Source organism: Pelmatolapia mariae, linkage group LG14 (genome assembly GCF_036321145.2).
Source record: "Pelmatolapia mariae isolate MD_Pm_ZW linkage group LG14, Pm_UMD_F_2, whole genome shotgun sequence".
Classification (NCBI taxonomy): Eukaryota; Metazoa; Chordata; class Actinopteri; order Cichliformes; family Cichlidae; genus Pelmatolapia; species Pelmatolapia mariae.
This window is the reverse complement of record NC_086239.1, coordinates 13,198,405-13,222,926: the sequence shown is the minus strand read 5'-3', so window position 1 is coordinate 13,222,926 and position 24,522 is coordinate 13,198,405. Positions and strand designations below refer to the sequence as shown.

Below are 24,522 nucleotides of genomic sequence, written 5' to 3'. Positions count from 1 at the left end.
ATGAACTCTGTTTTTTTTTTGTTTTTGTTTTTTTGATGCAAACATCAAAGCTGTGGACCAGAAGCGCGGCATGATCGGCTTTAATTGAAGAAGCTGTGTGCTGGATGCATGTCAGGCCTCTTTCCTCCAATAATACTTGATGGGAATGCTTAGCATCAACCTCAGTACCACAAGAATGCTGAACACAACAAGGCCTTTGGCCTTATCAAGCTATCTGAATCTTGTGGAGCCAACTACTTTTGTGAATAACAAGATCTAAGTTCTAATGAGAAGTCATTTTGTTCCCTTTAATCCTTTGAAACCGATCAAGTAAAGAGGTCTGGATGTTGTCAAGCCAAGGCCTCTTCCTGACTTTTCCTGAAGGAAGAGGCTCATTAGAACACTGAGAAACTGGACACCTTGGTTTGAGGGGAATGGGCCTTCAGAAACTAAAATCTAGTCAGAGTGATAGCTCCATTTCCACAGCAACGTCCAATCAGACTGCAGCCATTAACCTGTTATGACTAGGGATGTGAAGCTCTCCTCTGGTGTGGCATGGCTGTGATTTACAATGCCCTGTGTACTAAGGAGGCGCTATGAATTTCTGGAACTAGTAGTACAGTCACAGTAAATCTTTTGCTTTGTAATAACAGGAGGCCACTTCAAGTCAAAACAACTCTATTACATCGTTAAAACTCTCAGACTGTTGTTACGTCTTGTAGTTCAGGACAAATACAGGTGAATATTTGTTATGTGAAAGATTTGCTATGGCAGGGTGCTGATACAAATTATATCTTGGAATTCTGAAATGGTTCGCTCATGATATTATAAGGACAGCGGGATGAGTCACGGGATTTGGCGGACACTTCACTGAAGTTAGAGAAAAGATTGAAGAATGTCCTGCAACACCCTCTAGTGATGAAAAATAAAAATGTCACCAGGAATGGAGCGGAGCGTTGCCTTCACGGGGATCAAGTTCATGAAATAGGTTTAAGAAGTTCAGTGTGGACCGTTTTAAAGACGCAAAGTGTTAATGTCATAATCCTACATCAAACTAGAATCAGGAATTACATTTTGCAAAACATTTACATTTGTGATAAAAATGATCGGCCAAACTATATTGGTAGTGATTTGGGGCTTTTTAAAATAATTTATTAATGGTAAAAATAACTGACTGCAACTTCCTCTTGCTCAAGCTAATATATGCTGATATTATGTCAAATAAAGCAAAGAAAAACATTAAATCCTCAAGAAAGAGAAAGTGATATATTCTCCACTTTGGGTTCAATTGCGTATCTAGAACATCAGTGATGTCATGAGCTCATCGCCTCATGACTCATCACATGGTATTGCTTTGTGTATGTGTTTTGTTGAGACTGATCAGCTATTATAAAAATAAAGAGAATTTGCAGACAGTCATACATGGGACACACAAATCTGGTTTCACTAAAGAAGTGATTCTTGTGAAAACTAAAAAGTTCCCATAAAATGACCGACACAATCTTGAACTTGACCTTGAGCATGATTTAGGCAAAAACTCAGTAGGTGATCATTGTGTGCAAGGTTCACTAAAATCTGACGAATCGTGCAATGTAGTGCATAGATGGATGGATCGATGCATCATAATCTCATAAACACAACAGTCCACCGGAGGGATGCGCTGAAAACAAGAAAAAAATCAGAGGAGTGTGTTTATCCATGATTTGATCAGTTCAAGTTTGCAGGGAAACATTTAAATTACTTTGCTTAGCTAAAGAGGATCGACATGGCATTCTATTAAAATGAGACATCCGCTTATGACGGGACTGCCACAGACATATTTTGGAGTCAATTGTGAATAATGTTGCATGGTTATTCAGAGTACTGGAATTGCAAAGGCTTTCATTTCTTCTCAGGGATGGACTAAGTTTTGTTCGCATGCAGCTGCAAGCGAGGGAGGCAGAAGGACACGGCGGATCTCAAAACGTGGATTAGTTCTGGAATTAGGTTTAAGAAAAAAAAAATATGATCCTAAGGGTTTATTCTTGAAGTGAGAAGGAACCAAAATCACTGTTAATAGCTTAAAGTACATATAAAGATACAATTATAGTCACATTTGTGTCTAATAATAATTCGATTAATTAATTAAAACTTCCTTAAATCAAACTTTCACTCTAAAGCCAGTATACCAAAAAAAAGTTGTACAAGTGATTTAATAACATTTTTGAGATTTTTAAGGCTGTAGCAAGGTTGGGGCTACATAAAACAGACATATTAGGAACACAATATATATTTATGTAAAGATATAAGATCAGAAATAACATCAGAGACAACACATGGCTTACTTTTTTCACAGAAGGTGCCCGTATATCCAGGAGAGCACGTACAGGCTCCGCTCACATGGTCACAGAGGGCTCCATTCTCACACTGGCACAGCTGGGCACAGCCCCGACCATAAGTGCCATTCATACACTCTGTGAATTGGAGCATGCACATTACACAGTCTCTTGAATGTCCAACTAAAAAAATGCCAATCCAAAAAAAAAAAAACCCAGAAGACTCCCCACATGTGTCTCCATCTATAATTTTAAACAGAGATTTATATAACATGTAAAATCTACAGTTATACAGTATCAGGATCAAATAAAACATTTAAACTGCATTGTGCTTGTTAAACATAAAATCAAATATCCCAGAAAATACTGACTGTGGTGCTGTAACTGAAATCGCCCCACGGTGGCAGCATTTAGTAAAATATACAAAATGAGACAAAATGATTTACTAGCTAAGGCAATAACTTACTCTTTTCACATCGGTCTCCTGTGTAGCCGGCCTCACACGCACACTGACCACTGACTGGGTCACAGCCCAGAGACTGTTCGTGGCACTGACAAGAACTGGTGCACCCTTGTCCCCAGAAACCAGGATCGCATGCTGCAAACATTACAGTGAAGGGTAAGTTATTTTCTCTGCTACTCTGTCAGATTTTCTCTTATTTTTGTCTCATTTGTTTACATTCTCACATGTTGTGCAATCATGGCCTCTTTTTCCAGGAGGGCAAATGCATTTCCCAGTCTGTGGGTCACAACTGGCATCAGGGTGGCAAGAGCAAGGTGTTAGACAGCCTGGTCCATGGTACCCAGCAGGACACTCTACGCAACACAGGTGATTAATCAGAAAACTGATTCTGTCACGAGCTTTCTATAATTAAATTTAATTAAAGTGTTCAAGCAAGTCGAGGAGATTACAGTAATTTCAAAATCCAAGTGTGACATAGAGCATTCTCATTTTTTTTGTTTTTTAAAATTTGAGGTTGAATAAGTAAAAAAAAAATGTTGTATGCCTCATTAAACATATTATCATCAGCATTAAGGTCAGCTACAGCTTACACATTTGGTTTATTAAAAGATTTTTTTGTTTTAATCTCAGAAATTTCATGCAAACTCACTGTTTTGGCAGAGCTGTCCTATGAATCCTGGCTCACACTCACATGTACCGGTCTGCTTGTTGCACGAGCCTCTGTTCTGACACTCAGGACAAGAAGACTGGCACTTTGACCCCCAGAATCCATCAGGGCAGTCTGGGAAACAGCAAGTACCTTTCACTTTGATAGAGCAGTACGCAGTATTTATGTTTTTAACTTCTCAGATTTAATACACATTCAAATATTGTAGAAATTGTAGTAAAGTGCAGTTTTGAGCCATCCACGATTTTTTTATTATTTTGCTTTCAGACTTTTTTGTCATTTTTTTAAAGTCATCCTGAGCAATAGTGCTCAAGACTTTTTGTAGGTCTCTCAAAGCTTTTCTTTGGTCATTTACTGCTTTTTAGCTCATTTTCAGTCCAGTCCTGAGATTAACCAGTTTACACAAAATGTCAAAGACAACACAGTTTGAAAGTAATAAAAAAGGTATTTTTACACCAACAGAGGTAACTCCCAAGAATCTGAAACCTTTCCCATATCGGCATGGTGAGCAGAAGAAGTGGGAGTCCTAAAATGATACTTCAGACCAGTAATTGAAAGTTGTCCTTAAGAAACAGGAAAAAATCCAACAAACATCTGACACAGGACCCCAAAGATCCATCTGACTCTTCAGATGAACAAGCTACTATCAGTTATGGACTGGCCTCCCCAGAGCCCAGACCTCTACATTACTGAAGCAGTGTGGGATCATCTTGACAGAGAACAGAACAAAAGTCAGCCAACATCCAAAGAAGAGCTTTGAATGTCCTTCAAGAAGCCTGGAGAACTATTCCTGAAGCCTGCTTAAAGAAATTAAAAGAAATATTGACTAAGGGAGTTCAGGTTGTTTAAAGCTGGCCATAAATGATATTGACTTAGAAGCTTGTTAGGTGCAGTGATTTATTTAAAAATGTCCAAACATAACATGGAAACCCAGTATATAAGGCAAAAATGTTTGTACAATTCTATTTATGTTTTTCCCAGCAAATTAAAGGAAAAGAGGGATGGCTCAAAACCTTTACACATTTCTGTAACTCTCTGAGAGGGGTAACATTTCTCCTAAAGCAAATGTCCAGCCTGCAAACAAGAAAGATAATTGATTGTCTTCTTTCTATTAATATAGGACATTGCAATAATGAATACCTTCCTGGCACGAGTGTCCCATCTTTCCATCAGGACAGATGCATTGTCCAGTTATGGGATCACAAGGAGCTCCACTGCAATCACAGGTCAGAAGACAGTTCTCTCCATAGCTTCCAGCTTGGCAGGCTAGCAACACAAAATACACAACAGACATGATGTAACAGGAGAAAAAAATAAAAGACTGGGTTACACAACCGTGAAAAAAATGATTAAGAGAGGCAGCTGGACAAGTGAAAATGTTGAAATCATAATCACTTGATGCTTATTTATTCAGCCTCTGCCAAAAGCTCCTGCTGTAATAACTGAATTAAATCGCCCCTGTCATGACCTGGCTTGCAACTTAAGCTACGGACAACCTAGAGAAAAAGGAAAAAAAAAACTTTTATTTGGGTTGCAAACCCAGCAAGCCTAGGCTTGGACTGTGCACTAGTGCTGACACACGGTAACTCTGTTATCTTAGTCCGCTCCACAGAGACACAAAGTGATGTTTTTACCAGAGGCTCCTGAGCAATATTCAGCATCACTCTAGAGCACAGCACAGAGAGTTGAACTTTCCATCAACCAGCAGAGTAAACAGCCAGAGGGCACCCTGCTGTACAGGAACCCTACTTTCTAGTTGTGTAGTTTACAACAACAAGAACACCTGCACTGACCAGGTGAATTCATAGAAAGCCTTTGATACATTTCACCTACTACATCCACGTAATCAGTCAAAGCTATCAAATGATGAATAGAAGAAGGAGGCGAGGACAGAGGAGTAAAGAAAGATCTATATGCTTTGCGGGAAATTAAAAATGTGACAAAGCTGAGCAAACACATAATAAAATGCGCTGCTTTGAAAAAGGCACACAATTGCACAAGCAACAACTATGCAAACTATAACCATGCGTGCTGACACGTGTCAGTATGCCGGCCCACGCAGTTCACAAATTCACACACATTATTACACTGTGCGGTCTTTCACTATAAACGCTGTGACCACATGAGTGCACTGTGGAATCGAGCTCTGTGGAGAACACTGCGTTTGCAGAGATTAAAAGGAACGAGTGATATTATTAATGCAAGCCAACCAAACATCTGAAAATAACTGCACTGCATACGTTAGACATCAAAATAACTGATCATGTGCTCTTACATTGGTTTTTACAAAGTGCTTTAAATCTTCTTTTTTTTTTGGTTACCCAGTTGACAGTTATGTCCGTGAAGCCCTGCAGGACATTGCTGGCTGCACTCTCCAGTCTTGGAGTCACATGACCCTCCACCTGGACAGTCACATGGCTGCTCACAGCCGGGCCCGAAAAAGCCTGGATCACATTCTACAATGAGACACGCAGATGCATAAAAGATTAAGATGGTGTGCAGTCTCTAACCAAATATCTTAGATACCTTCATCGAGTAGAAGTTTGATTCTTAAAGACCACCGACAACCTCCTAAACTCTTCTTCTTCCACACATTATTATACTAAAACTGTACTGCAAGGAAACAGCAAGACTCCCCTTTGTAGCTCACATTAGAGATGCGTTACTGCAACTGGAAACATATTTGTTCATGTTTTCAACCTTTAAAACAGCTGAGAAAGTAATACGCCCTCTTCTATGTTCAGCATTTGGCCTGAAAATGTAACCAAACACAAATCTTAACCACTTCATTCCTGTCAAGGAATAAACTTGCTTTTTATACCTTGTTCACATCGTGGGCCGTGATATGCAGCCTTACAGAAACAGCTTCCTGTTTTGGGGTCACAGCCAGTGGAATGTTCTTGAACACAGTCGCACTCCTTGGAACAGCCCGCTCCGTGCGTCCATCTGGGACAAGCTGAGAGGTTTTAAAAACAGACAAAAAAAAGGCTGATAGTATGGAAGTAGAAGGTTAGATTATCCTCTTGTGTTTGAGTAATACTACACAAAATACGTTCATTAGACACTTATATAACTGTTGATAGCTGCAGAAATACTGCACTAAACCAACTTCACCTTCTGTTATCTAAAGTTTGGGTGGTCACAATTTCATGGAAAAAAGGAAAATATATTGAAATTAAACATTCTTTGCTATCGAAATGCACTTAAGTATGAGCCAAACAAACACACCCAGCCACCATGTTATGACAACGATAGATTTCTGCTGGCTGAAGTCATGTGACCGCTGCCTCCTGTTTCTCCTGATTTATTGAACTTTGACTCCTCTGACTGTTTTTGCAAGTACTTTAATTTCTGCTTGTATATAAAAGCATTTAATAAACAGATTTAAGTTTTGTGCATGACCTTTAAGTCTGACAATTGTTACATCCCTGTGGGTGAATCTTGCCAAAACTGTCCCCGCACAGCAACAAAAGCTGAGCTGCACTCCACCCTGTCCCTCTCGATATTGGCTTTATGTTAGGTGCAGCTGCAGGCTCCAGTTACACCCTCTCCACCCTCTCTAACGTCCCGCTGCAGGATGAAGCAGACAGCTGTGAGAATCTGATAATATGCCTTGTGCACATTCTTCCATCATTTAGTTGGGTCTAAGAAGAGCGAGCAGCTTCCACACTGAGAAATTAAGAGTAAAACTGCTGTCGCCATGTCCTTCCGGAGGCTTTGGAGCACCCCGAAAGCAATGGGGGACGTCAACATGGTGACAGAGGAGCTGAAGAATCTTTATTACAAGCGGCTGCTGCCAGTAGAAAAATACTATTCTTTCCATCACTTTCACTCACCAAGCTATGAGGACGCAGACTTTGACAACAAACCGATGGTGCTGGTGATGGGTCAGTACTCAACAGGAAAGACTACTTTTATCAGGTAAGCTCAGGACTTGGATCATTAAAAAGAAAAAAGGAAAAAAAGGATCTGCATGCATTAACTTTCCATGTTTTAAACAAAGGGGGATAACAGTGCTGGTTTGCACCATGTGTGTCTCAAGGTATCTCATAGAGCAAGATTTTCTTGGTAGCAGAGTTGGGCCAGAGCCAACCACTGACTGCTTCACTGCCCTCATGTATGGAGAAGTCGAGGGAATCATCCCTGGGAATGCCCTCACAATGGACCCGAAAAAGCCCTTTCGCAACCTCGACCCTTTTGGAAATTCGTTTCTGAACAGGTGATGAGCGTTCACAGAGGAGAATTCCTGTTTGTATAATGTACTGATAGGATTATGCTTTGCCATTATTCCTATAAATGAATCAAGTAATCCTGAAATGCATCACATTTACAGGTTTCAGTGTGTTCAGATGCCAAATCAGATCCTTGAGAGTATCAGCATAATTGACACGCCAGGCATCTTGACTGCTGCTAAAAGAAAACTGAGCCGAGGTGAGGCTGAATGTCTTCTAATTTCCCTTTTAGTGCCAGAGGAAATTAGCAAGCCTTTGCTTCTATTAATGTTGGACTGTGGGAGCAGAGTGATACATGTAGTAGACCCAGTGAAGTAGGAACATTGCAGCCAGCAAAATTCAAACACTTGAAGGCAGAAGCAAAGCTGATGAAAGCAGTATGACTTTGGGCTGGCAGGAGATAAGCTGAGAGGAACTGAAAAGACTTTGCTTCGTTTTATGGACACATTTTTCAGTGGGTGTAACCGAAATGGCTTGAAACCAGTGAGGACCTCTGGGATGTGTAAAACGTTCCTCGATGGCTTGAGGCTGTGAGGCTGTGTTACATACAGTCTTAATGAAACCCCTATGTTTCTGTTCCTTCTCCCCAGGCTATGACTTCGCAGCGGTGCTGCGCTGGTTTGCAGAGCGTGTCGATCGGATCATCCTGCTGTTTGACGCGCATAAGCTGGAGTTTTCTGATGAGCTCACACGAGCATTCGGGGCCCTGTGCGGTTATGAGGACAAGTTGCGTGTGGTTCTCAACAAAGCTGACAGGGTGGACTCTCAGCATCTGATGAGAGTGTATGGCGCCCTCATGTGGTCACTGGGAAAAGTGTTTCAAACCCCTGAGATTTTACGGGTTTACGTCGGATCCTTCTGGTCAGAGCCGAGGCAGATGTGCGACCACTACCAGCTGATAGAGTTGGAGGAGGAGGATTTGTTGGCCGACATAAGGAACCTGCCACGCAACGCTGCAGTACGCAAGCTGAATGACCTGGTGAAGAGGGCGCGCTTAGTGAGGGTCAGAAATCAGCCGTTATGATAAATTCCAACCCGTACTTTGCATATACATTTACAAATCCAGCTGCTGTGGTGACCTTTGTGACTCCCTTGTGTTTCTTCACAGGCTCATGCACACATTATCAGCTATCTGAAGCAGGAGATGCCAACCATTTTTTGTAGAGAAAGCAAGAAGCATAATCTGATCTATCAGCTTCCCGTGATTTTTAACAAGATTCAGCAGCAGCATCGTGTCCCAGCTGGCGATTTCCCCGACTGCACAAAGATGCAGGTCAAACAAAAAAACTTCTTTGATTGTTGTTTAAATACCATATTTGTTAGATTTCATTCACTCTAATGTTTTGTGTTAGTCTCACATGCGATTGCAAACATTTTCAGGAGAAACTTTTGGGGCAAGACTTCTCAAAGTTCAAGAAGCTGAAACCGAGCCTTATGGCCTCCTTGGATAAACTCCTCAGCACTGACATCGCCAAGCTGGTCCCCTACATCCAACAACAAGAACAGAGAAAGAGATCCCTCCACGGAGTGCTGGACGGGGAATTTTTGAGAACATTCAAGCCCGAGCATTACAAGAGAGACCCATTCAAAGAACCTCCCATAGATGAGGGGAGCGAGCTAGATTTCGATGAGTGGGTAGTGGAGAAATACAAACCCAAATACGATGAGATTTTCTACAACCTCAGTCCAACTGAGGGCAAACTTAGCGGAACCAAAGTCAAAGAGTGGATGACAAAGACTCTTCTGCCCAACTCTGTGCTCGCTCACATCTGGAGGCTGTCCGATGTAGACGGGGATGGCATGCTGGACGATGAGGAGTTTGCTTTGGCGGTCCACCTCATCGAGGAGAAAGTGGAGGGCCACTGGCTCCCCAGAGAGCTGCCTCCACACCTGGTGCCACCATCAAAACGGCTAAGTGAAGCAAGCGACGTGTCGGTGTGAACTTGTCATCCAAAGGAAACATAAAGCTGAGAACGTGTATTCATTACAAGTAAAATTAATGCAGATTTTTTACAATGTTGGCAGTTTGAGTACTATGAAAACTGAAGTGTGTGTGTGTGTGTGTGTGTGTGTGTGTGTGTGTGTGTGTGTGTGTGTGTGTGTGTGTGTGTGTGTGTGTGTGTGTGTAAACCTGAAAAGGTATTAGCAGCTGACACAACCTAAAGCTTACTGTTATTGGTTATGAATGATTTGATTTTGAAGTATTATTCACACTTTTTTTGACAACTACGTTATTATTGTCATCTTATAAGGAAACACAACAGTAAATATTGTCAATTGCATGGACAGTCTCTCTTCAGCGAATGCAGTAAAAGTTTCATATTTCCTGACTGTTAAGCTTTTCTTTAATATGTGACATTAAAAACACTGACATTGCTATCACCAATATTTTGAACTCTAACAATTCTCACTCACCCAGGTGGCAAAAACGCCCGTATAATCCTGGAGGGCACAGGCAGCCTCCATAGAGACGATGGCAGTGCACACTGTTTGGACAGTTGCACTTTCTTCTGCAGTGCCTCCCAAAAAAACCCTTTGGGCAACCTGTGAGCAAGAATAATGCCAAATAAATTAGTCCCTGCTTAGATTCAAAAATACAACAGAGCCCACATGCCTCATTTGTGAGAAGACATCTTTAATAATGGTAATGACTCATTCAGCACACACTGAAGCAGAATATAGGGCAGTGATTTCCATAAACTGGGATATCAAGATAAATCTAGTTATTTATAAGATAATCGCCCTGGTATGAAACAAGCTTTAATTCATGTTTTTTTCCCTATCTTTCTAGCATAAATCTTTTTAATGACTCGTCAGTTTTAGAGGATAAAAGCATTCTTACAGATGTCTAATCACAAAGTCAAATTCATGTGGAGGGGGTCGCAAGCAAACTAGACCCAGGTGGTTGCATGCGTCTGTAGGAATGCGTGTATACAAACCATCCTCGCAGAGCAAGCCTTGCACCCCAGGGGGGCACAAACACTTCCCAGTCACAGGGTCACAGGAGCCTCCATTCTGACAGCGACACAGGCTGTTGCAGGCCTGCCCATAGCTCCCCTGTGGACAAGCTGAAGAGAAAGGAGATGAAGATTTTTTTGGCTCAAAAAAAGTTCAGTGTGGAAATCCAAAGATATATAATTTTTTTTTAAAATTTGAAAATAAACACATCAAAAGCTAGAGTTTTGCTCTAGGCAGTAAACACTTTCAGCTTCCGTCCTCTCTTTCCTGGTGTTGTGGGTTTGCCTGACTTTCTTAATCTCAATGGCCTTGTTAACAGTTCTGAGAAGAAACAGCTGGCTGTTTAAGACGTGCTCAAGTATTCGAATCCATCAAGTTAACTGCTGCTTAACTTCCATATTGCAACTTTTTTACAACAGTTTTATATCGCAGGATGAAATTGTTTAAAATAGTGTAGCAACGGCAGCACCCTGTGGTATTGGAACAGGATAAGAACAGGAAATAGTTCAGAATGAATGAATTAATATATAAATGAAGGGACAAGACGTATTTAGAGAAATCATAATAATATATGAAAAAGGCAGTGAACAGGTGAGTAGGCAAGGGTGTCGTTTTGTATTGAGGTACCCTCTTGACCAGGTTCTCCCTAGAAAAAAAGTTTGTAATCTCAAGGGACTTCCTGGTTAAATAAAATAAATACTTAAGGCATCCTGAGGCAACATGTATAACAAAGAGAGCTAGTTTTAAACACCATAAATACTTGTAATGCTTCAACAGCAGTATTAAGAGTTGGCACACTGCTTCAGCGATATGATTCAAATATAATTCAATTATTTGAGATATGGGAAAGAGTATCCCAGTTAATTATATATTTTTTATATATATACAACTTCATACAATAAAAATGTTATATGTCACATTTTTTAAAGGCCATACATGGCCCATATTTTTTTTCCTTATAGCCCCCTATGTTGTTGCCTACTGCACCATTCCCCATATCTTTGCCTCAGGCAGCAATATTCCTCATCTACTCCACCTGAAAATGCTGCCCAGGCCCATCACCTTCAGGGTGTGCATCTGAACACTGCCTCCCTCAGACTCTCATTTCTAAAAGTGACAGATTGCTTCTAATGGACTTATCACACGTGGCTCTCCTCCTCAGGTTCAGACCAAAAGACAGCCATTAATCACAGAGCTGGATGGGAACAATGAAGCTTTGCTTTGTAACCCAGTAGTGGACATCCTTGGCCTCAGGCTGTGCTCTTGCTGTGGGTCCTGGCCACACTGTAGTAGCAGACAAATTGATTCCCCTGGCCCTCTTGTGTTCTGGAGCCCATAAACAACACAGCCTCCCACACAGGAGCCGTCAGGCTTTGATACATGACGCTGGATCGATGCACACAGGGAGCTATGTCATCTTTCTTTAACTAGACCATACTGCTAAAGGCAGTTCAAATAGCTCTGGGAAAAGATGTGCCTTGTGAGACAATCCAGGCTATGTGCATGCCTGTCTATGCTGTACTGTTCATTGTACAACTGAATCAGATATGTGATCTGGACATGACTCATTTGCTTTGGTCAATTTTCCCATACAAATAAATAAATAAATGTCTCCCCTTCATCCCTTTCTGTCTGAAAGTGAGATGAGAAGATGATCATGTGCCACTTAAAATAATGGTAAATATGGAGCCAGTTTCCCCTCTAAGGCTTTGTCATAATGTGTCATTTGTATAAGAAATACTTTTATAAAGCCACAATTTTTAAATTTTTTGTGCAAAATAAGCCAATGAGATATAGCCTAGTATTTAGAAATCCCACCATATAGTTTTTATTACTTCTGGATGGAGCAAAGTCTTCATGCTAAGCTAACTTGCTACAGTACACTGATGACAGGTGGCACACGATTTAGCCCGAAGGACAGTGTTTGTGCTATGAAGGAAAGACGTCACTTCAGAACACTTTTAAAGATCCTCACTCTCGTTGCAGATGACCCCCGTCCAGCCAGGCGAACATTCGCATCGGTCTCTGTTTTCGTTGCACGCTCCATGCACGCAGTCTTCACAGCTTACACTGCAGTCCTCCCCAAATGAGTCATCTAGACACACTAAAAAAGGAAATTCCAAAGGAAATTCCTGAAGATCATCAACATTTAATAGGAAAACAAAAGGAGAGTAATAAAATAATATTGATCTGGTCAGGCACAAAGTGCAGACTCAGCACACATGCTTTGGATTTTTTTTGGTTTTGGGTTTTGTTTTTTTACTGTACCTATGTGACTCTCCAGTCTGAGCTCTCCCCTGCGCTCTCTCAGGATCTCTAATACTTTTTCACTGTCACCACGGTGACTACCATCATCGTCATCATCATCTTCGCTGCCGTAATGGGAGCGCAAGGCTGCCGTGTACTGCAGGAGCTGAGGAGCGTTGCGGAACAACAGGTCTGGTAATCTGCCAGCCTCGAGCTGCACTTCCTCATCTTCCTCTTCTTCATCTTCCTCTTCCAGCTCTCTGCCGTAAAGAGCTAAAGAGACCAAGTACAATGTTATATGTCAAGAAGAAATGCAGAGTGGTATTTGGAAAGCTGAAAATGTTACTCACACACGCAAGAGCGCCGGTCCTCACTCAAACGGAAGCCCTGTTGACAAAAGCACTCGTACGCTCCCAGAGTGTTGATGCAGTACTGTTCACAGTCCGAAGTCTCTGCCAGGCACTCGTCAATGTCTAACAGAAGAAAATGCAAACATAGTGCAAGTAGATGAAAAACTAATGACAGAGGAACTCAAGTGTAGCACTGCAAGTAGACATGGATGACACAGATATGGATTTTTTTTTTGTTTCACCTCAGTGTTTTTAACACCTTCTACCCATCCAGAAGTTGCACTTGACTGTACATCACTTCTTGAGTAAAATGTTCTTTTTTCCCCCCTTTTCTAGTAGGAACTGGCCTTGAAAGGATTAATTTTTCAGGACTCACTTAGTAAATACGCTTTTTAGAATTTGTGTCATACACAGCTTTGCCACAACACAGAAAACCTTAATAAGTACCAGACTAGATGATCTGCTAAGAGTCCAATCTTACCGTCACAGCTGCAACCGTCTGGATTTATTCTGTAACCAGGCCAGCAGCTGCACTCATAGCCGCCTGGATAATTTTTACAGAAGTGGCTGCAGCAGGACTCCTCACTCACACACTCATTATTATCTGTGGAAAGTATTAAAGAGCTGGTATGAAGAGACCCTTCTGAAGGACTGAAGCACAGAGCCAAAACACATTAAATGAAAACAAAATAAAGAAATAAAGACAGAGTACTATGTCTTTAAAGCATTTTTAGTACTTAAATATACATATATATATATATATACATATATATATAGAAGGTCTAACCTACACAGGTCTTCCTGTCTTGGTCCAGCTGGTAGCCCTGGTTACAGGAGCAAAGAGGGCCATTGGTGGTATGCTCACAATGATGAGAGCAACCTCCGTTGTTCTTCTCGCAGCTGTTTACAATCTCCATCTCAATGCCTGGAGATGAAAGGATCAAACCGCAACAACAGTACACAATCACAGATGAAATATAGGCTCAATGACAGGGGGCATTTTTGGCTAATAGTGACTCTGTAAATCACATTTCATTTTGCATTTTATATGCTCAACCTAAATACCTAATGAGAGTATGATGGATTTAAATAGGATATAACTTAGGACTCAGTTGAATTTTGAGGCATATCATGCATGTCAGTCCTGTGTGTTACACTGAAATATTTGCAAGCAAAGTTTTGTGATTCAAATTAAAGAGCAGTTTACAAGTAACCTGGTATTTGCGTTGTGTTCTGTTGTTAGCAGAAAAAAAAGGAAATGATTTTAGAATGTGCAATCTGCACCAGCCTGCGCTATAGTGTGTAGTGGTATTCATATTTATTTAGCAAGGGAAAGGTTACTAGTTCAATTCCCATTACAGTCAAAAAATTCCTTTGGGGTGGCATCAGGAAGGGCACTTAGTGTAAAATTTTGCTAACTCAAATATGTGGAGCTACCTGATGTGGTGACAACGTCTCACAGCCGAGCAACCGAAAGCCATCTTGTTAAAATTGTAACGTAAAAGTAAAAGTAAAAGTAAAACTAAAAAAACTAAGGCACATTTGAATCCGAAAATTTTCAGCAAAGTCATTCTGAAATGATGTAAGTTGTTCCCTTATTTGCATAATAAAAAGCACTCAGCAGTCTTTACAGTTTGTGGAAGGCAGGCTGAAGTTCTTACTTACGGTAGCATTGCTTAGCATCAGCACCGAGTTCAAAACCCGGATGACACACACAGCTAAAGGAACCCAACATGTTGACACAACCATGGGAACACTTGGCATGGCCAGAGCTGCACTCATCAATGTCTATAAGAGGCAAATATTATTACACTTTAGATACTGGTATGACAAATGTCAACAGATACACCAAGACATGTAGGCAGAAACACATGAGCATGAGAAAAGTCCACTGATTGTGTCAAAGATTTATCTACTGTATTGCAAAACTGCAGAATATTATTCAGCGTCATATTAGGAAACAGCGGAGGTAAACAGGATTTCAGTGTTCATGAAACTTGTATCCTGTAACCTGACTTTCTTGGTCAAGTAGCAGCTAAGTCTCCAACCAAATCCAGAGTTCCTAAAACAAGTAGATGTGCGCAGTCCTGTGGAAAGTTAACTACAGCTCTCAACAACTTGTAGAACCACAATTAGCTATAACATGAAGTAACTACTTTCCGTATGAGTTTCTCACAATGTAGCAGAGGGAATCTGGCCTACTTTGAATGCTGTTTCATTTAATTGAGGTCTGTAGGCATTGATTTATGCACAGTTCTCTTAAGGTCCCATCACAAAATTTCATTTAGGTTGAGATCTGGGCGTTGACTGAGCCACTGCAGGACCTTGATTATTTTCTTTTTCATTTCATGTCATTCTGTTATAGTTTTGCTGCTGTGCCTGGACTCATTGTCCTGTTTCATGGCTCAGTTTCAGCCTTGCTTGACTCTGCAATCCCATATGGAAAAGAAATAGTAAAAACTTATAAAAGACTTGCATAAGATGTGGCCTACTTCATATAGTGAATCATATAAGGCTTACATGATTTACTCATGAAAGTGGCCACTTTCTCATTACTTTCATATATTGTTTTAGTAAGTATCCAAAACATACAAGTTTCATTTATATAATTTTTCAAGGGATCTTATATCTTTTTTCACTCTTGTATGCTTTTCATACAAGTTTCACACAAGACAGATACAAACTTTATAATATTTGTATATATCTTTTCCATATGGGATACTTTGGTACACAGTTGAGTTCATGGTCAACTCAATGACTGCAAGGCATGAATCGCTACTCCTCCACCACCATGCCTGACAGTTGGAATGAGGTCTTTGTGATGATATCCTGTGTTTGTGTTTTATGGCCAAACCTCTTGCCTTTGGTCTTATCTGTCCAAAGGGCATTGTTCCAGAAGCCTTGCAGTTTGTTCTGTGCCATGCTGCCATGTTATTTTTATAGACAAGTCATACTTTTCATTCTTTTTGTAACTGAACAATCAGGAACTTTAACATTCAGCATGCTAACTGAGGCTTGCAGAGTCTGATAGGTTGTAGTTTTTCTAAGTCTCACAAAAGGGTGAATTTGCTGGGAAGATTATGGCATTGTATAACACACACCTGAATGCTTAGACCTGCTCACACCTGCCAATGATCAAATAATTAAGTGTATTTGATTAGTAGCGCCTCGTTGCTACTTGCCCTCTTAGTTACTAGGGAAGCAGTAATGGTGTAGTTAGTTTCCCACAGGACTGCATAGAAAACTTTCTTTCTCACACACAGGAAATCAGAGGTCTTATCTGAGTTATAGCTATGTGAGTGAGAGAGAGGGCTTTGTCACCTTCACAGTTCTTGGCATCTCCAGCCAGTGTAAAACCAGGTCGGCAGCTGCAGTGAACTCGGCCTTCTTCTGAAGTACACATCTGGCTGCAGCCTCCATTCCTCTCCTCACAGGGGTCCCTCACTAACACGAGCAGAAACATACACATACATATATTTGCAGAATGAAGCCAGGTCAGGACAGGTTTATGAGGGCAATTTGTATTCTTGACATCTGAATCATGCACATTAATATATTTTCTGTCACAACAAGATTCCTAGTAAAATTAATCAGTGCATTAGAAAATCCATGAAGACTATTCAGATTTTGAGCTGTGTAATGCACAGCTCTGCCACTTTAATAGATTTTTCTGCACCAAAAGTTAGGCTGACTTACATTTACAGTGTCTCCCATCCCTCTTCAGCTGGTAGTTCTTCCGACACTCACATTTGTAGTGATTGTCCCCCGTGTCCACACACTTGTGTTCACATCCACCATTCAAGACAGAGCAGGAATTCACAGCTTAAGAGCAAAGAAGATAGACGAGTGCTCAGTAAAAAAAAAAAAAATCATAAAGCCCATCCACTCAGGTGCTCAAGTGCAGATTTAATGGGGCTGAAAGTCGCACTAAGTTTTCAGTAACTTAGAAAGGATGATAAATATAACTGAATTTTCTGGCAATTCAAAATGCCTTTCACAGCTCAAGTTGCACAGCTGTATAATTGTGGAAAACACTTGGGTAAATGCAGGAAACTGGAAAAAAAAGGTCTTCAATAGGCCTGTTGGTCCAATGACTACCTCTGGTTTATTTTCTAATGATCTTTCCATCCTATCATTCCTGCAACTTAATGACGTGCCAAATATGAATATTAGCCGTGTGCCTTCTGGGTGCTCTAAACACAGACATGATGACACAGGCTGTAAAACTGAATGAACGGCAGGCTTTTAACCCTGATGACTTCCACAGACACAATTAGCCATCCTTCTGCATCCGTACCTATCCTTTAACACAAAGCTGCAGCTGGAAACTGAGAGCATTAGGGGACATACATAGACATACATAGAAACAGAGATGTACCGATTTTCTCCAAGTAACAAATTGTTTCATTAAATGACAAATTTTATGGCCCTAAAAGGGTAAAAGTACTTTACCGCCTTGCATTTCCCCTTTTAAATTGTGTCTGAATTTCTCACAAGGATTATTCAATGAAGCTCTGTGCTTCTACGCTTTCATTCTCTGTTTTTTTCACTATGTCTGTTTGTTACATTTGTACAAAACCCAAAGTGAAGAAATTAGTTCTGGCATTAACTGTGTTCAGTGACTGCTACCAATGAAGTCTGGTTTTCATTGGACTGAACACTCACTGGCCACTTCATTATGTAGACCTTGCTAATACTGGCTTTAGAACGCCCTTAATTCTTTGTGGCACAGATTTATCGAGGTGATGGAAACATTCCACAGAGATTTTGGTTCATGTTACAGCATCACATTTGCTCCACATCCATGATATCTCCCACTTTGGGATTACGATTTCGCGTTGTGCTAAGAAACTATTCCCCACACCATTATGCCAACACCCGCAGTCTGAACCCTACCGTCTGAATGTTGCAACACAAATCTAGACTCATTAAGCAGGCAACATTTTTTCAGACATCTATTGTGAGCTGTAGCTTCAGGTTCCTGCTCTTAGCTAACAGGAATGGCACCCACTGTCATCCTCAGCTGCTGTAGTCCAAGTTTTCATATCTTGAGATGCTCTTCTGCATACCGTGGCTGTAATGACTGGTTATCTGAGTTATTAATGTCTTCCTGTTAGCTTGACGCAGTCTTACCATGTTCCTCTGACCTCTGACATTAAGAAAGCATTTTCGCCCAGCAAGCTGCCGCTCACTGGATATTTTCTCTTTGTCGAACTGTTCTCTGTAAACAATAGAAATTGTTGTGTGGGAAAATCCCAGCAGCTCAGCAGTTTCTGAAATGCTTCGACTGGCTCGTCTGGCACCACCAACCTTTCTTCCCCATTGTAATGCTCAGTTTGAACTTCAGCAGATCATCTTGACCATGTCTGCATGTTTAAAAGCACTGAGTTGTTTACTGATTTATTACAGATTTGTGTTAACCAGCAGTTGAGAAAGTGTATATGTCAGTTTTATGCCTCCAGTTTGCACTCTTGGTAAGATAAGATAAGATAAGATAAGATAAGATAAGATAAGATAAGATAAGATAAGATAAGATAAGATAAGATGCTGCATCAACACAAATCATGGCAACAACAAAAAACGAAAATTGCACACAGACCTAAGAATAAATTACTTTTAATGAATAATGAAAAACAGTTAACCTCAAAAACCGTCCCACATTTCTTTGTCATTCAGTCATGAGCTGTTCATTTATCAGTTTAACTGACAGAGGATTAAATGAACTATTTATAGCAGTTATACTTACATAAGGGGACTCTATACCTCCTACCAGAGTTCATCAACACAAGCAAAGAACAACACATGTTAGGGGTCAGATAAAATGCAGTTAGCCTGACAAACATGGGAGTCTACATAAGAATACCATGGAGAGTGAGGAGTGCTTTTTCTATGATTTTTACTGCTGTTTTAAATTAAACATTTGAGCTTTGCACTTGCAAAGCTCAAATGTTTCTTATAGCAAAGCTTGTTTCTTATAGCAAAGCTGCTAATGCTATAAGAAAGATTCTACAGTATCTCTTTATAAAATGACAAAATATTGCCATAAACACTAAAAACATCAGAGTCAATGATGCTGATGGATTCTCATATACACACTTTCTACATCCATGTTCTGAGTAAGTGTATTATCAGTGTGTATCCCTAAGTATTTGTATGGCATAACCTTTCTAATGTCATGAACATGTGTAGTAAAGGGCTCTGATCTTCAGATGATCTGTTGCTTAAGTTTCTTTAAATAAATATGGAGAGATTGACATTAATATTCCCATCAAAAGCTTGGAAAGAAAGCTCACAAGCAAATTCTCAGAATGTCAGGCTATCCTTCAAAAGTGCAATAAATTCAACCCATTTTTTTAAAACTGTATTTTATCTGTTTTATTACAAAGAGAATGATTGCAAAAAATCCTGAATTATTAATGTGGTAAAATACGGTGTGGGGAGATGTAGATAGAAAACAGTTTCCACAAGTGCTGTAAATCCTTTTCTTTAGTACTTACCAATACAAGTTCGACCATCTGAGTGCATACGGAAGCCTTCACTGCACTCACAGTGATAGGAGCCCGGTGTGTTGACACATGTCTGCTGGCATCCTCCATTGAGCTCCTCACATTCGTCTACATCTGAACACACAGATATGCAATGCATGCATACCTCATACAGATATATATTTATATGTATTCATGCACCACGCCTTGCTTCTGACTGATTCAAATATGAAATTTACAGCCATGACAGTGATGAATATGGAACAGTTTCTCTGCTTCTTGATTAAAAGTTTGCTCTTTGCTCAGGAATGAGACACCTGTAACTGTGGTCAGTTGTGAGAGAACAGCGTTCAATTTAATGAAGGATTAAAATGAGCTTTTTAGAAACAAGGAATTTATTACATCCTTAATAAAAAAAAAAGTCCCACCCAGCTTTGAGGTGGTCCAATTAAACATTCCCTTTGACACACGCCAAATAACAGAAAATGAATAACGCAATTTTACGGGATTGTGGAATAAAGAGGTGTAATTGTGTAATTTTAACCAATTTTAAGCTCCAATTTCTCATGCTTTAAATGTTAATTATTAAGTGTGCTGTTCAGCTTATTCCCCCATCAGCTCATTCAGTTTTACTAGTGAAGAAAAACACTAAAAGCTAACTGTATATTATACCTCCTGTGAACAAAACGATGAAACGGTGAATATCAGCAGCACAAACTACATGTACTCTGAGCTCCGAAGGAAAGACTTTTACAACTACACTTTCTTTGGTGTGAGTGATGGGTGGTTTATCATGCTCTTTGCACATGATTCATTTGATCACTGTGTTTCCTACAGTTCCTCATGTGTGTCAGAGAGAAGGAAGCCGTGAAGCCAAAAACCTGAAACCTCAACTCACGTATACGTATTGGGGACAGTGCTCATAAGATCCTCCCAAACTCTTCCTTCTTGTCATCTCTGACTTTTTCAGATTACACTAATTCCTGTGTTATGTCTCTGTGTGCAATGACTGGCCAAATAAAGTTTTATTTTGTGTTTTCTTTTTGTATTTTTCCCAGGAACATGTGGTTCAGTTTATTTGAGCAAGCACAACACAACCATAATTCTGGTTTCTCTGAGGTCAGAGAATTTCCTAAGTACTACAAATATACTAAATCACTTTCAGATAGTTTATGTGTGCATTTATTTGTGTTTGTGTTTTGCTCTCTACACATTTAAATCTCTGGCAAACCCATGTGGGCAATCCTCTCCAAAGTGATTGCAAGACTATAGTCGCCTAAAGAAATTCCTAATGGTTTGCCCCATTCTTTGAACATATACATGGATGTTAGAAATATTTACTGCACAATGCACTTGTAAGGTGTGTGCCACTGAAACAAGGCTCTTTTGTATGGCTGCTATTGTGAATGATGCTTAACATCCAAAACAGCTGAACAGAAAAAAGTTTGTCAAGGTTGCTTATTGGTTTCCCCAGTTGAGATAATTTCAGCGTGAGACACACAGTGAGGTGCATGCAGGGCTGGAGGTGTCACAGGTCAGGAGATCATATCATATGACAGCAGAACTGTTGAGCTAACACATACAATTAGGCGAAACAGCAGCCCTACTAACATGCTGCTGAACTGCTGTAGTGGCACAAATGAGGTAGAATTTTTTTCTTTTTTTAAAAAAAGGTAGTCTGAATGTTAAAAGACCCCATTTTAGTAAGAACCAAAAACTCAAAGCAAGTTCTCTCACCAAAATCTTCAGGGTGCTTCAGTTTTGGTCAGATAAAACTCTAAAAATAGTAACGTCACTTTCTTTTCTGCCACATGTTAAAGTCAAAAACACTCTTTTCTGCCAGTAATTTAACCACATGTAGTGAACAAATGGGGCAACTGTGGTTCAGGAGATAGAATGGGTCACCCACCCAGGTCTGGCTCCTCCAACCTGCATGTCAAAGTGTCCTTAGGCGAAATACTGAACTCCAAGTTGCCCTTGATGCATCTATTGGAGTGTGAGTCTATGAGTGTTTGGTGCAAGTGAAAAATGCTATGTAAGTATCAGGTTGTACTTTCACGCAAATTCACACAAAAGCCCCTAAAATAAGAAATGAACAGCTGCTAATGCTGCTCACTCCTGACTTCTCCAGCAACCTGTGAGGCATAAAAATGTTAGAGTGATACTATCCTGTCTTAAAGGTCAAAGATCAGGAGCATTTGTTCACACCTGTAGCTTTTAGGAACAAATGGGCGCGCCGCTAACTCAGCATATTTCTTTCAGAGGAGACAGATGAACTGGGAGGGCACGCTTGTTATAATATATCAGCACTGCCTGTGTGGACAGATGCATGTGTAGGTCTACAGAGGCCAGATCATTTAAATGTAGCAGATTCAATAAATACTTGTGGAGAAGACACAAAGGCCACTGAATTACCTCACATGGATGAATGTGAACAAATGCTCACGTTCATTTATAGATGGCACCAATGATTTTAGTCAAAATAATAGGTGTGTCACTATGTAAAAGTTTATAAAGTTAACTTTTTTCTCTCTGAGTTTAAAAGCCCAAAAAGTATACAATGAATGGTAAAATAAAGGCCTAAATTAAATGTACAGTGACCATTTTTTTGTGCTATTGCTGATGGAACACAGTACCACAGACTCATGTAAAAGATGGCATGTGTCTGCCTATACAGTAGATGAACACTGAGTACATCATCTGCATAAAGAAACAACTGCAGTAAAGCTTCTAATCAAGAGATTGAGAAAGGATTAGGAAGGAGAAGAAGATGGACAGATACTTTAAAAAATGGATCACACCAGTGTTTTCCTGCAATGTCATAATTATTTTTTCCTAACCAAGCAGTTTTGGTGCCGTAACTTTAACTGTTTCAAATGGGAAGTTGCATCAAAAATAAAAAACAACTGACGGGTAGAGACATTAGGTGCCAATCATAACGTTATTTTTTACCCTAATGAACTTGCACAGAATTTCCGTGACTGTGTCTTGATTGCGATGCTATCTCGCTGGGAAAAACTTGACCACAGGCAGACAAGCAGCCAAAGTAAGCCCATGCAAAAATGCCTTCATTGTAGTTCTCGTAACTAATTACTCAGTGCATTTATGATTTCAGACTAAAGGTAAATTGAAGCAGGAAAGTGGACTGTCATAAAATGTTGGAAGAGAAGATGATCGCATTTAGGGCTTTCTGTGCAAAAAGCTTTATAGTGATGTCGTAATTAACCAGCTAGGGGCCGTCTTGCTCTGGGGTTACACAAGCTGGGACATACAAACATGACACTCAGTACTCAGTAGTCATTAGTACTGAATTACATGAGCTCGGTTACAGAGAACAGAGTCCTAGCGCTACTAAATGATAACAAATTCACAGGCACATTATATTATATTATATTATATTATATTATATTATATTATATTATATTATATTATATTATATTATATTATATTATATTATATTATATTATATTAATAACAATGAAGTTAACCCAGAGAGTCAGTGTTTGTATGCCAGCTATTTCTAGATGTCCACCTTACCATTGCAGGCCTTGCCATCTGGCCCCAGCATCCTGCCTTCAGGGCACTTGCAGTAGTAGCTGCCAATGGTGTTGCAACAGTACCCCTCGCAGCCGCCTTCATCCACTTCACATTCGTTAACATCTGAAAGAAGAACATTGAAGGCTAAGTTCACTAAGTTAATTCACAATTAACAAAACACTGCAGCTTAATTAAATGCGACAAAAAGATTTTTGGCCTCACTGCATCATAAACTCTTTGTAGGGTTTTTGTTTGTTTGCCTCTTTCCTTTCTTTTTATTTTTTTGTTTATATTATTGTAGGGTCTTTACCTTACAATACAAAGCATCTTGAGGAACTGTTGTTGTGATTTAGTGATATACAAATAAAATTGAAGTCTATTGACAGGATTTAAGGATCAGTGCACTCATGAAGCACAATGAAAGAACAGGAGAAAGTCTCATCCCTGCTGCTCAACCACAAACTGCTTAAGTGCAAGAGACACAATCCTGAGACCACCGAACCTAACAGTCTCTTTACCCACAGGGCACACCAAAAGAGATAAACTAAGACCTCGCAAGGGGAGGCTGAGGAGTATGATCCCCCTACACATGAAGCAAACCCCATTCTTGAAGAGGGGATCCACCACCCAAGTTTTTCAGTCCAGGTACAATCTCCCCAACTTCCACAAACGTTGCATATGCGTGTTAGCTGTGACAACCCCACAACATACAGAGCCTTGAGAAACAAATTTCATCCACTCCAGAGGCCTTGACAAACTACCTCAGTGACCTCACCTCCAGTGATGGCTTAGTCATCCCTTTTGTCCCTAGACTCTGCTTCCTCTACAGAAGGCATGTCAATGGAATTGAGGAGATCTTCTAAGTGTCCCTTCTACTACCCAACTAAAAGTCCTCATTTGAGGACAAATTTAAAAAAAAAATACTGGCATTAAAACTCTTTTCAAAGTCTTACTATGTTTATCTAACCTTACTTCTTACTTGGTTTTCCCAACCTTTTAATCTGGTGTGATTTCACCACACAAATGTTCCTTTATCTTCTAATATACATGAAGCGGTAACAAGAAACCCTATTAATATGAATGATCTATGACACATGGCAATGAGATATTGCTCTAAGTATTATTTTTATAGTAGATTGTTGGCTGAAGATTTATAACAGGCAGGTCTGGTAAATGTCACTAACATCTGCAGTAGTTATAATCGAGCAACAAAGGAAGACATTTTAATTTATGGCATTACTTTAAATTGTTTTTTGTTTGTAAAATGTGCTTTCATTTGATATACAGAA

The 24,522-nt window shown here is 40.0% G+C and overlaps 2 protein-coding genes across 2 annotated transcripts in view; one reads left to right on the top strand and one right to left on the bottom strand.

Annotated features, from left to right (window-relative positions):
* megf6 (multiple EGF like domains 6) overlaps nucleotides 1-24,522 on the bottom strand; it is a 54,551-nt gene that overhangs the window by 14,457 nt on the left and 15,572 nt on the right. Inside the window, exons 5-23 of the mRNA XM_063493955.1 lie at nucleotides 23,234-23,356; nucleotides 19,709-19,831; nucleotides 16,908-17,033; nucleotides 16,533-16,655; nucleotides 14,877-14,999; nucleotides 13,999-14,136; nucleotides 13,693-13,815; nucleotides 13,212-13,334; nucleotides 12,883-13,134; nucleotides 12,590-12,718; nucleotides 10,596-10,724; nucleotides 10,072-10,200; nucleotides 6,246-6,380; nucleotides 5,746-5,880; nucleotides 4,565-4,690; nucleotides 3,407-3,538; nucleotides 2,982-3,110; nucleotides 2,761-2,892; nucleotides 2,304-2,432 (exon numbers count right to left, since the gene is read on the bottom strand). Coding sequence (XP_063350025.1) covers nucleotides 2,304-2,432; nucleotides 2,761-2,892; nucleotides 2,982-3,110; nucleotides 3,407-3,538; nucleotides 4,565-4,690; nucleotides 5,746-5,880; nucleotides 6,246-6,380; nucleotides 10,072-10,200; nucleotides 10,596-10,724; nucleotides 12,590-12,718; nucleotides 12,883-13,134; nucleotides 13,212-13,334; nucleotides 13,693-13,815; nucleotides 13,999-14,136; nucleotides 14,877-14,999; nucleotides 16,533-16,655; nucleotides 16,908-17,033; nucleotides 19,709-19,831; nucleotides 23,234-23,356 — 2,559 coding nt within the window. The remainder of the gene's footprint in view (nucleotides 1-2,303; nucleotides 2,433-2,760; nucleotides 2,893-2,981; nucleotides 3,111-3,406; nucleotides 3,539-4,564; nucleotides 4,691-5,745; nucleotides 5,881-6,245; nucleotides 6,381-10,071; nucleotides 10,201-10,595; nucleotides 10,725-12,589; nucleotides 12,719-12,882; nucleotides 13,135-13,211; nucleotides 13,335-13,692; nucleotides 13,816-13,998; nucleotides 14,137-14,876; nucleotides 15,000-16,532; nucleotides 16,656-16,907; nucleotides 17,034-19,708; nucleotides 19,832-23,233; nucleotides 23,357-24,522) is intronic.
* LOC134641504 (EH domain-containing protein 2-like) lies at nucleotides 2,815-9,672 on the top strand. Its single transcript, XM_063493956.1, has 9 exons — nucleotides 2,815-2,913; nucleotides 3,012-3,123; nucleotides 4,545-4,650; nucleotides 7,063-7,345; nucleotides 7,467-7,643; nucleotides 7,758-7,855; nucleotides 8,247-8,659; nucleotides 8,765-8,929; nucleotides 9,037-9,672. The coding sequence occupies exons 4-9, from the start codon at nucleotides 7,125-7,127 to the stop codon at nucleotides 9,595-9,597; spliced, it is 1,635 nt and encodes a 544-aa protein (XP_063350026.1). The 5' UTR covers nucleotides 2,815-2,913; nucleotides 3,012-3,123; nucleotides 4,545-4,650; nucleotides 7,063-7,124; the 3' UTR covers nucleotides 9,598-9,672.

Excerpts from the sequence above, each read along its gene's own strand:
- LOC134641504 (XM_063493956.1), top strand. The coding sequence starts at position 7,125 with ATGTCCTTCCGGAGGCTTTGGAGCACCCCGAAAGCAATGGGGGACGTC. Across the intron at positions 7,644-7,757 it reads GGAAATTCGTTTCTGAACAG|GTTTCAGTGTGTTCAGATGC; the intron begins GTGATGAGCGTT and ends TCACATTTACAG. Across the intron at positions 8,660-8,764 it reads AGAGGGCGCGCTTAGTGAGG|GCTCATGCACACATTATCAG; the intron begins GTCAGAAATCAG and ends GTTTCTTCACAG.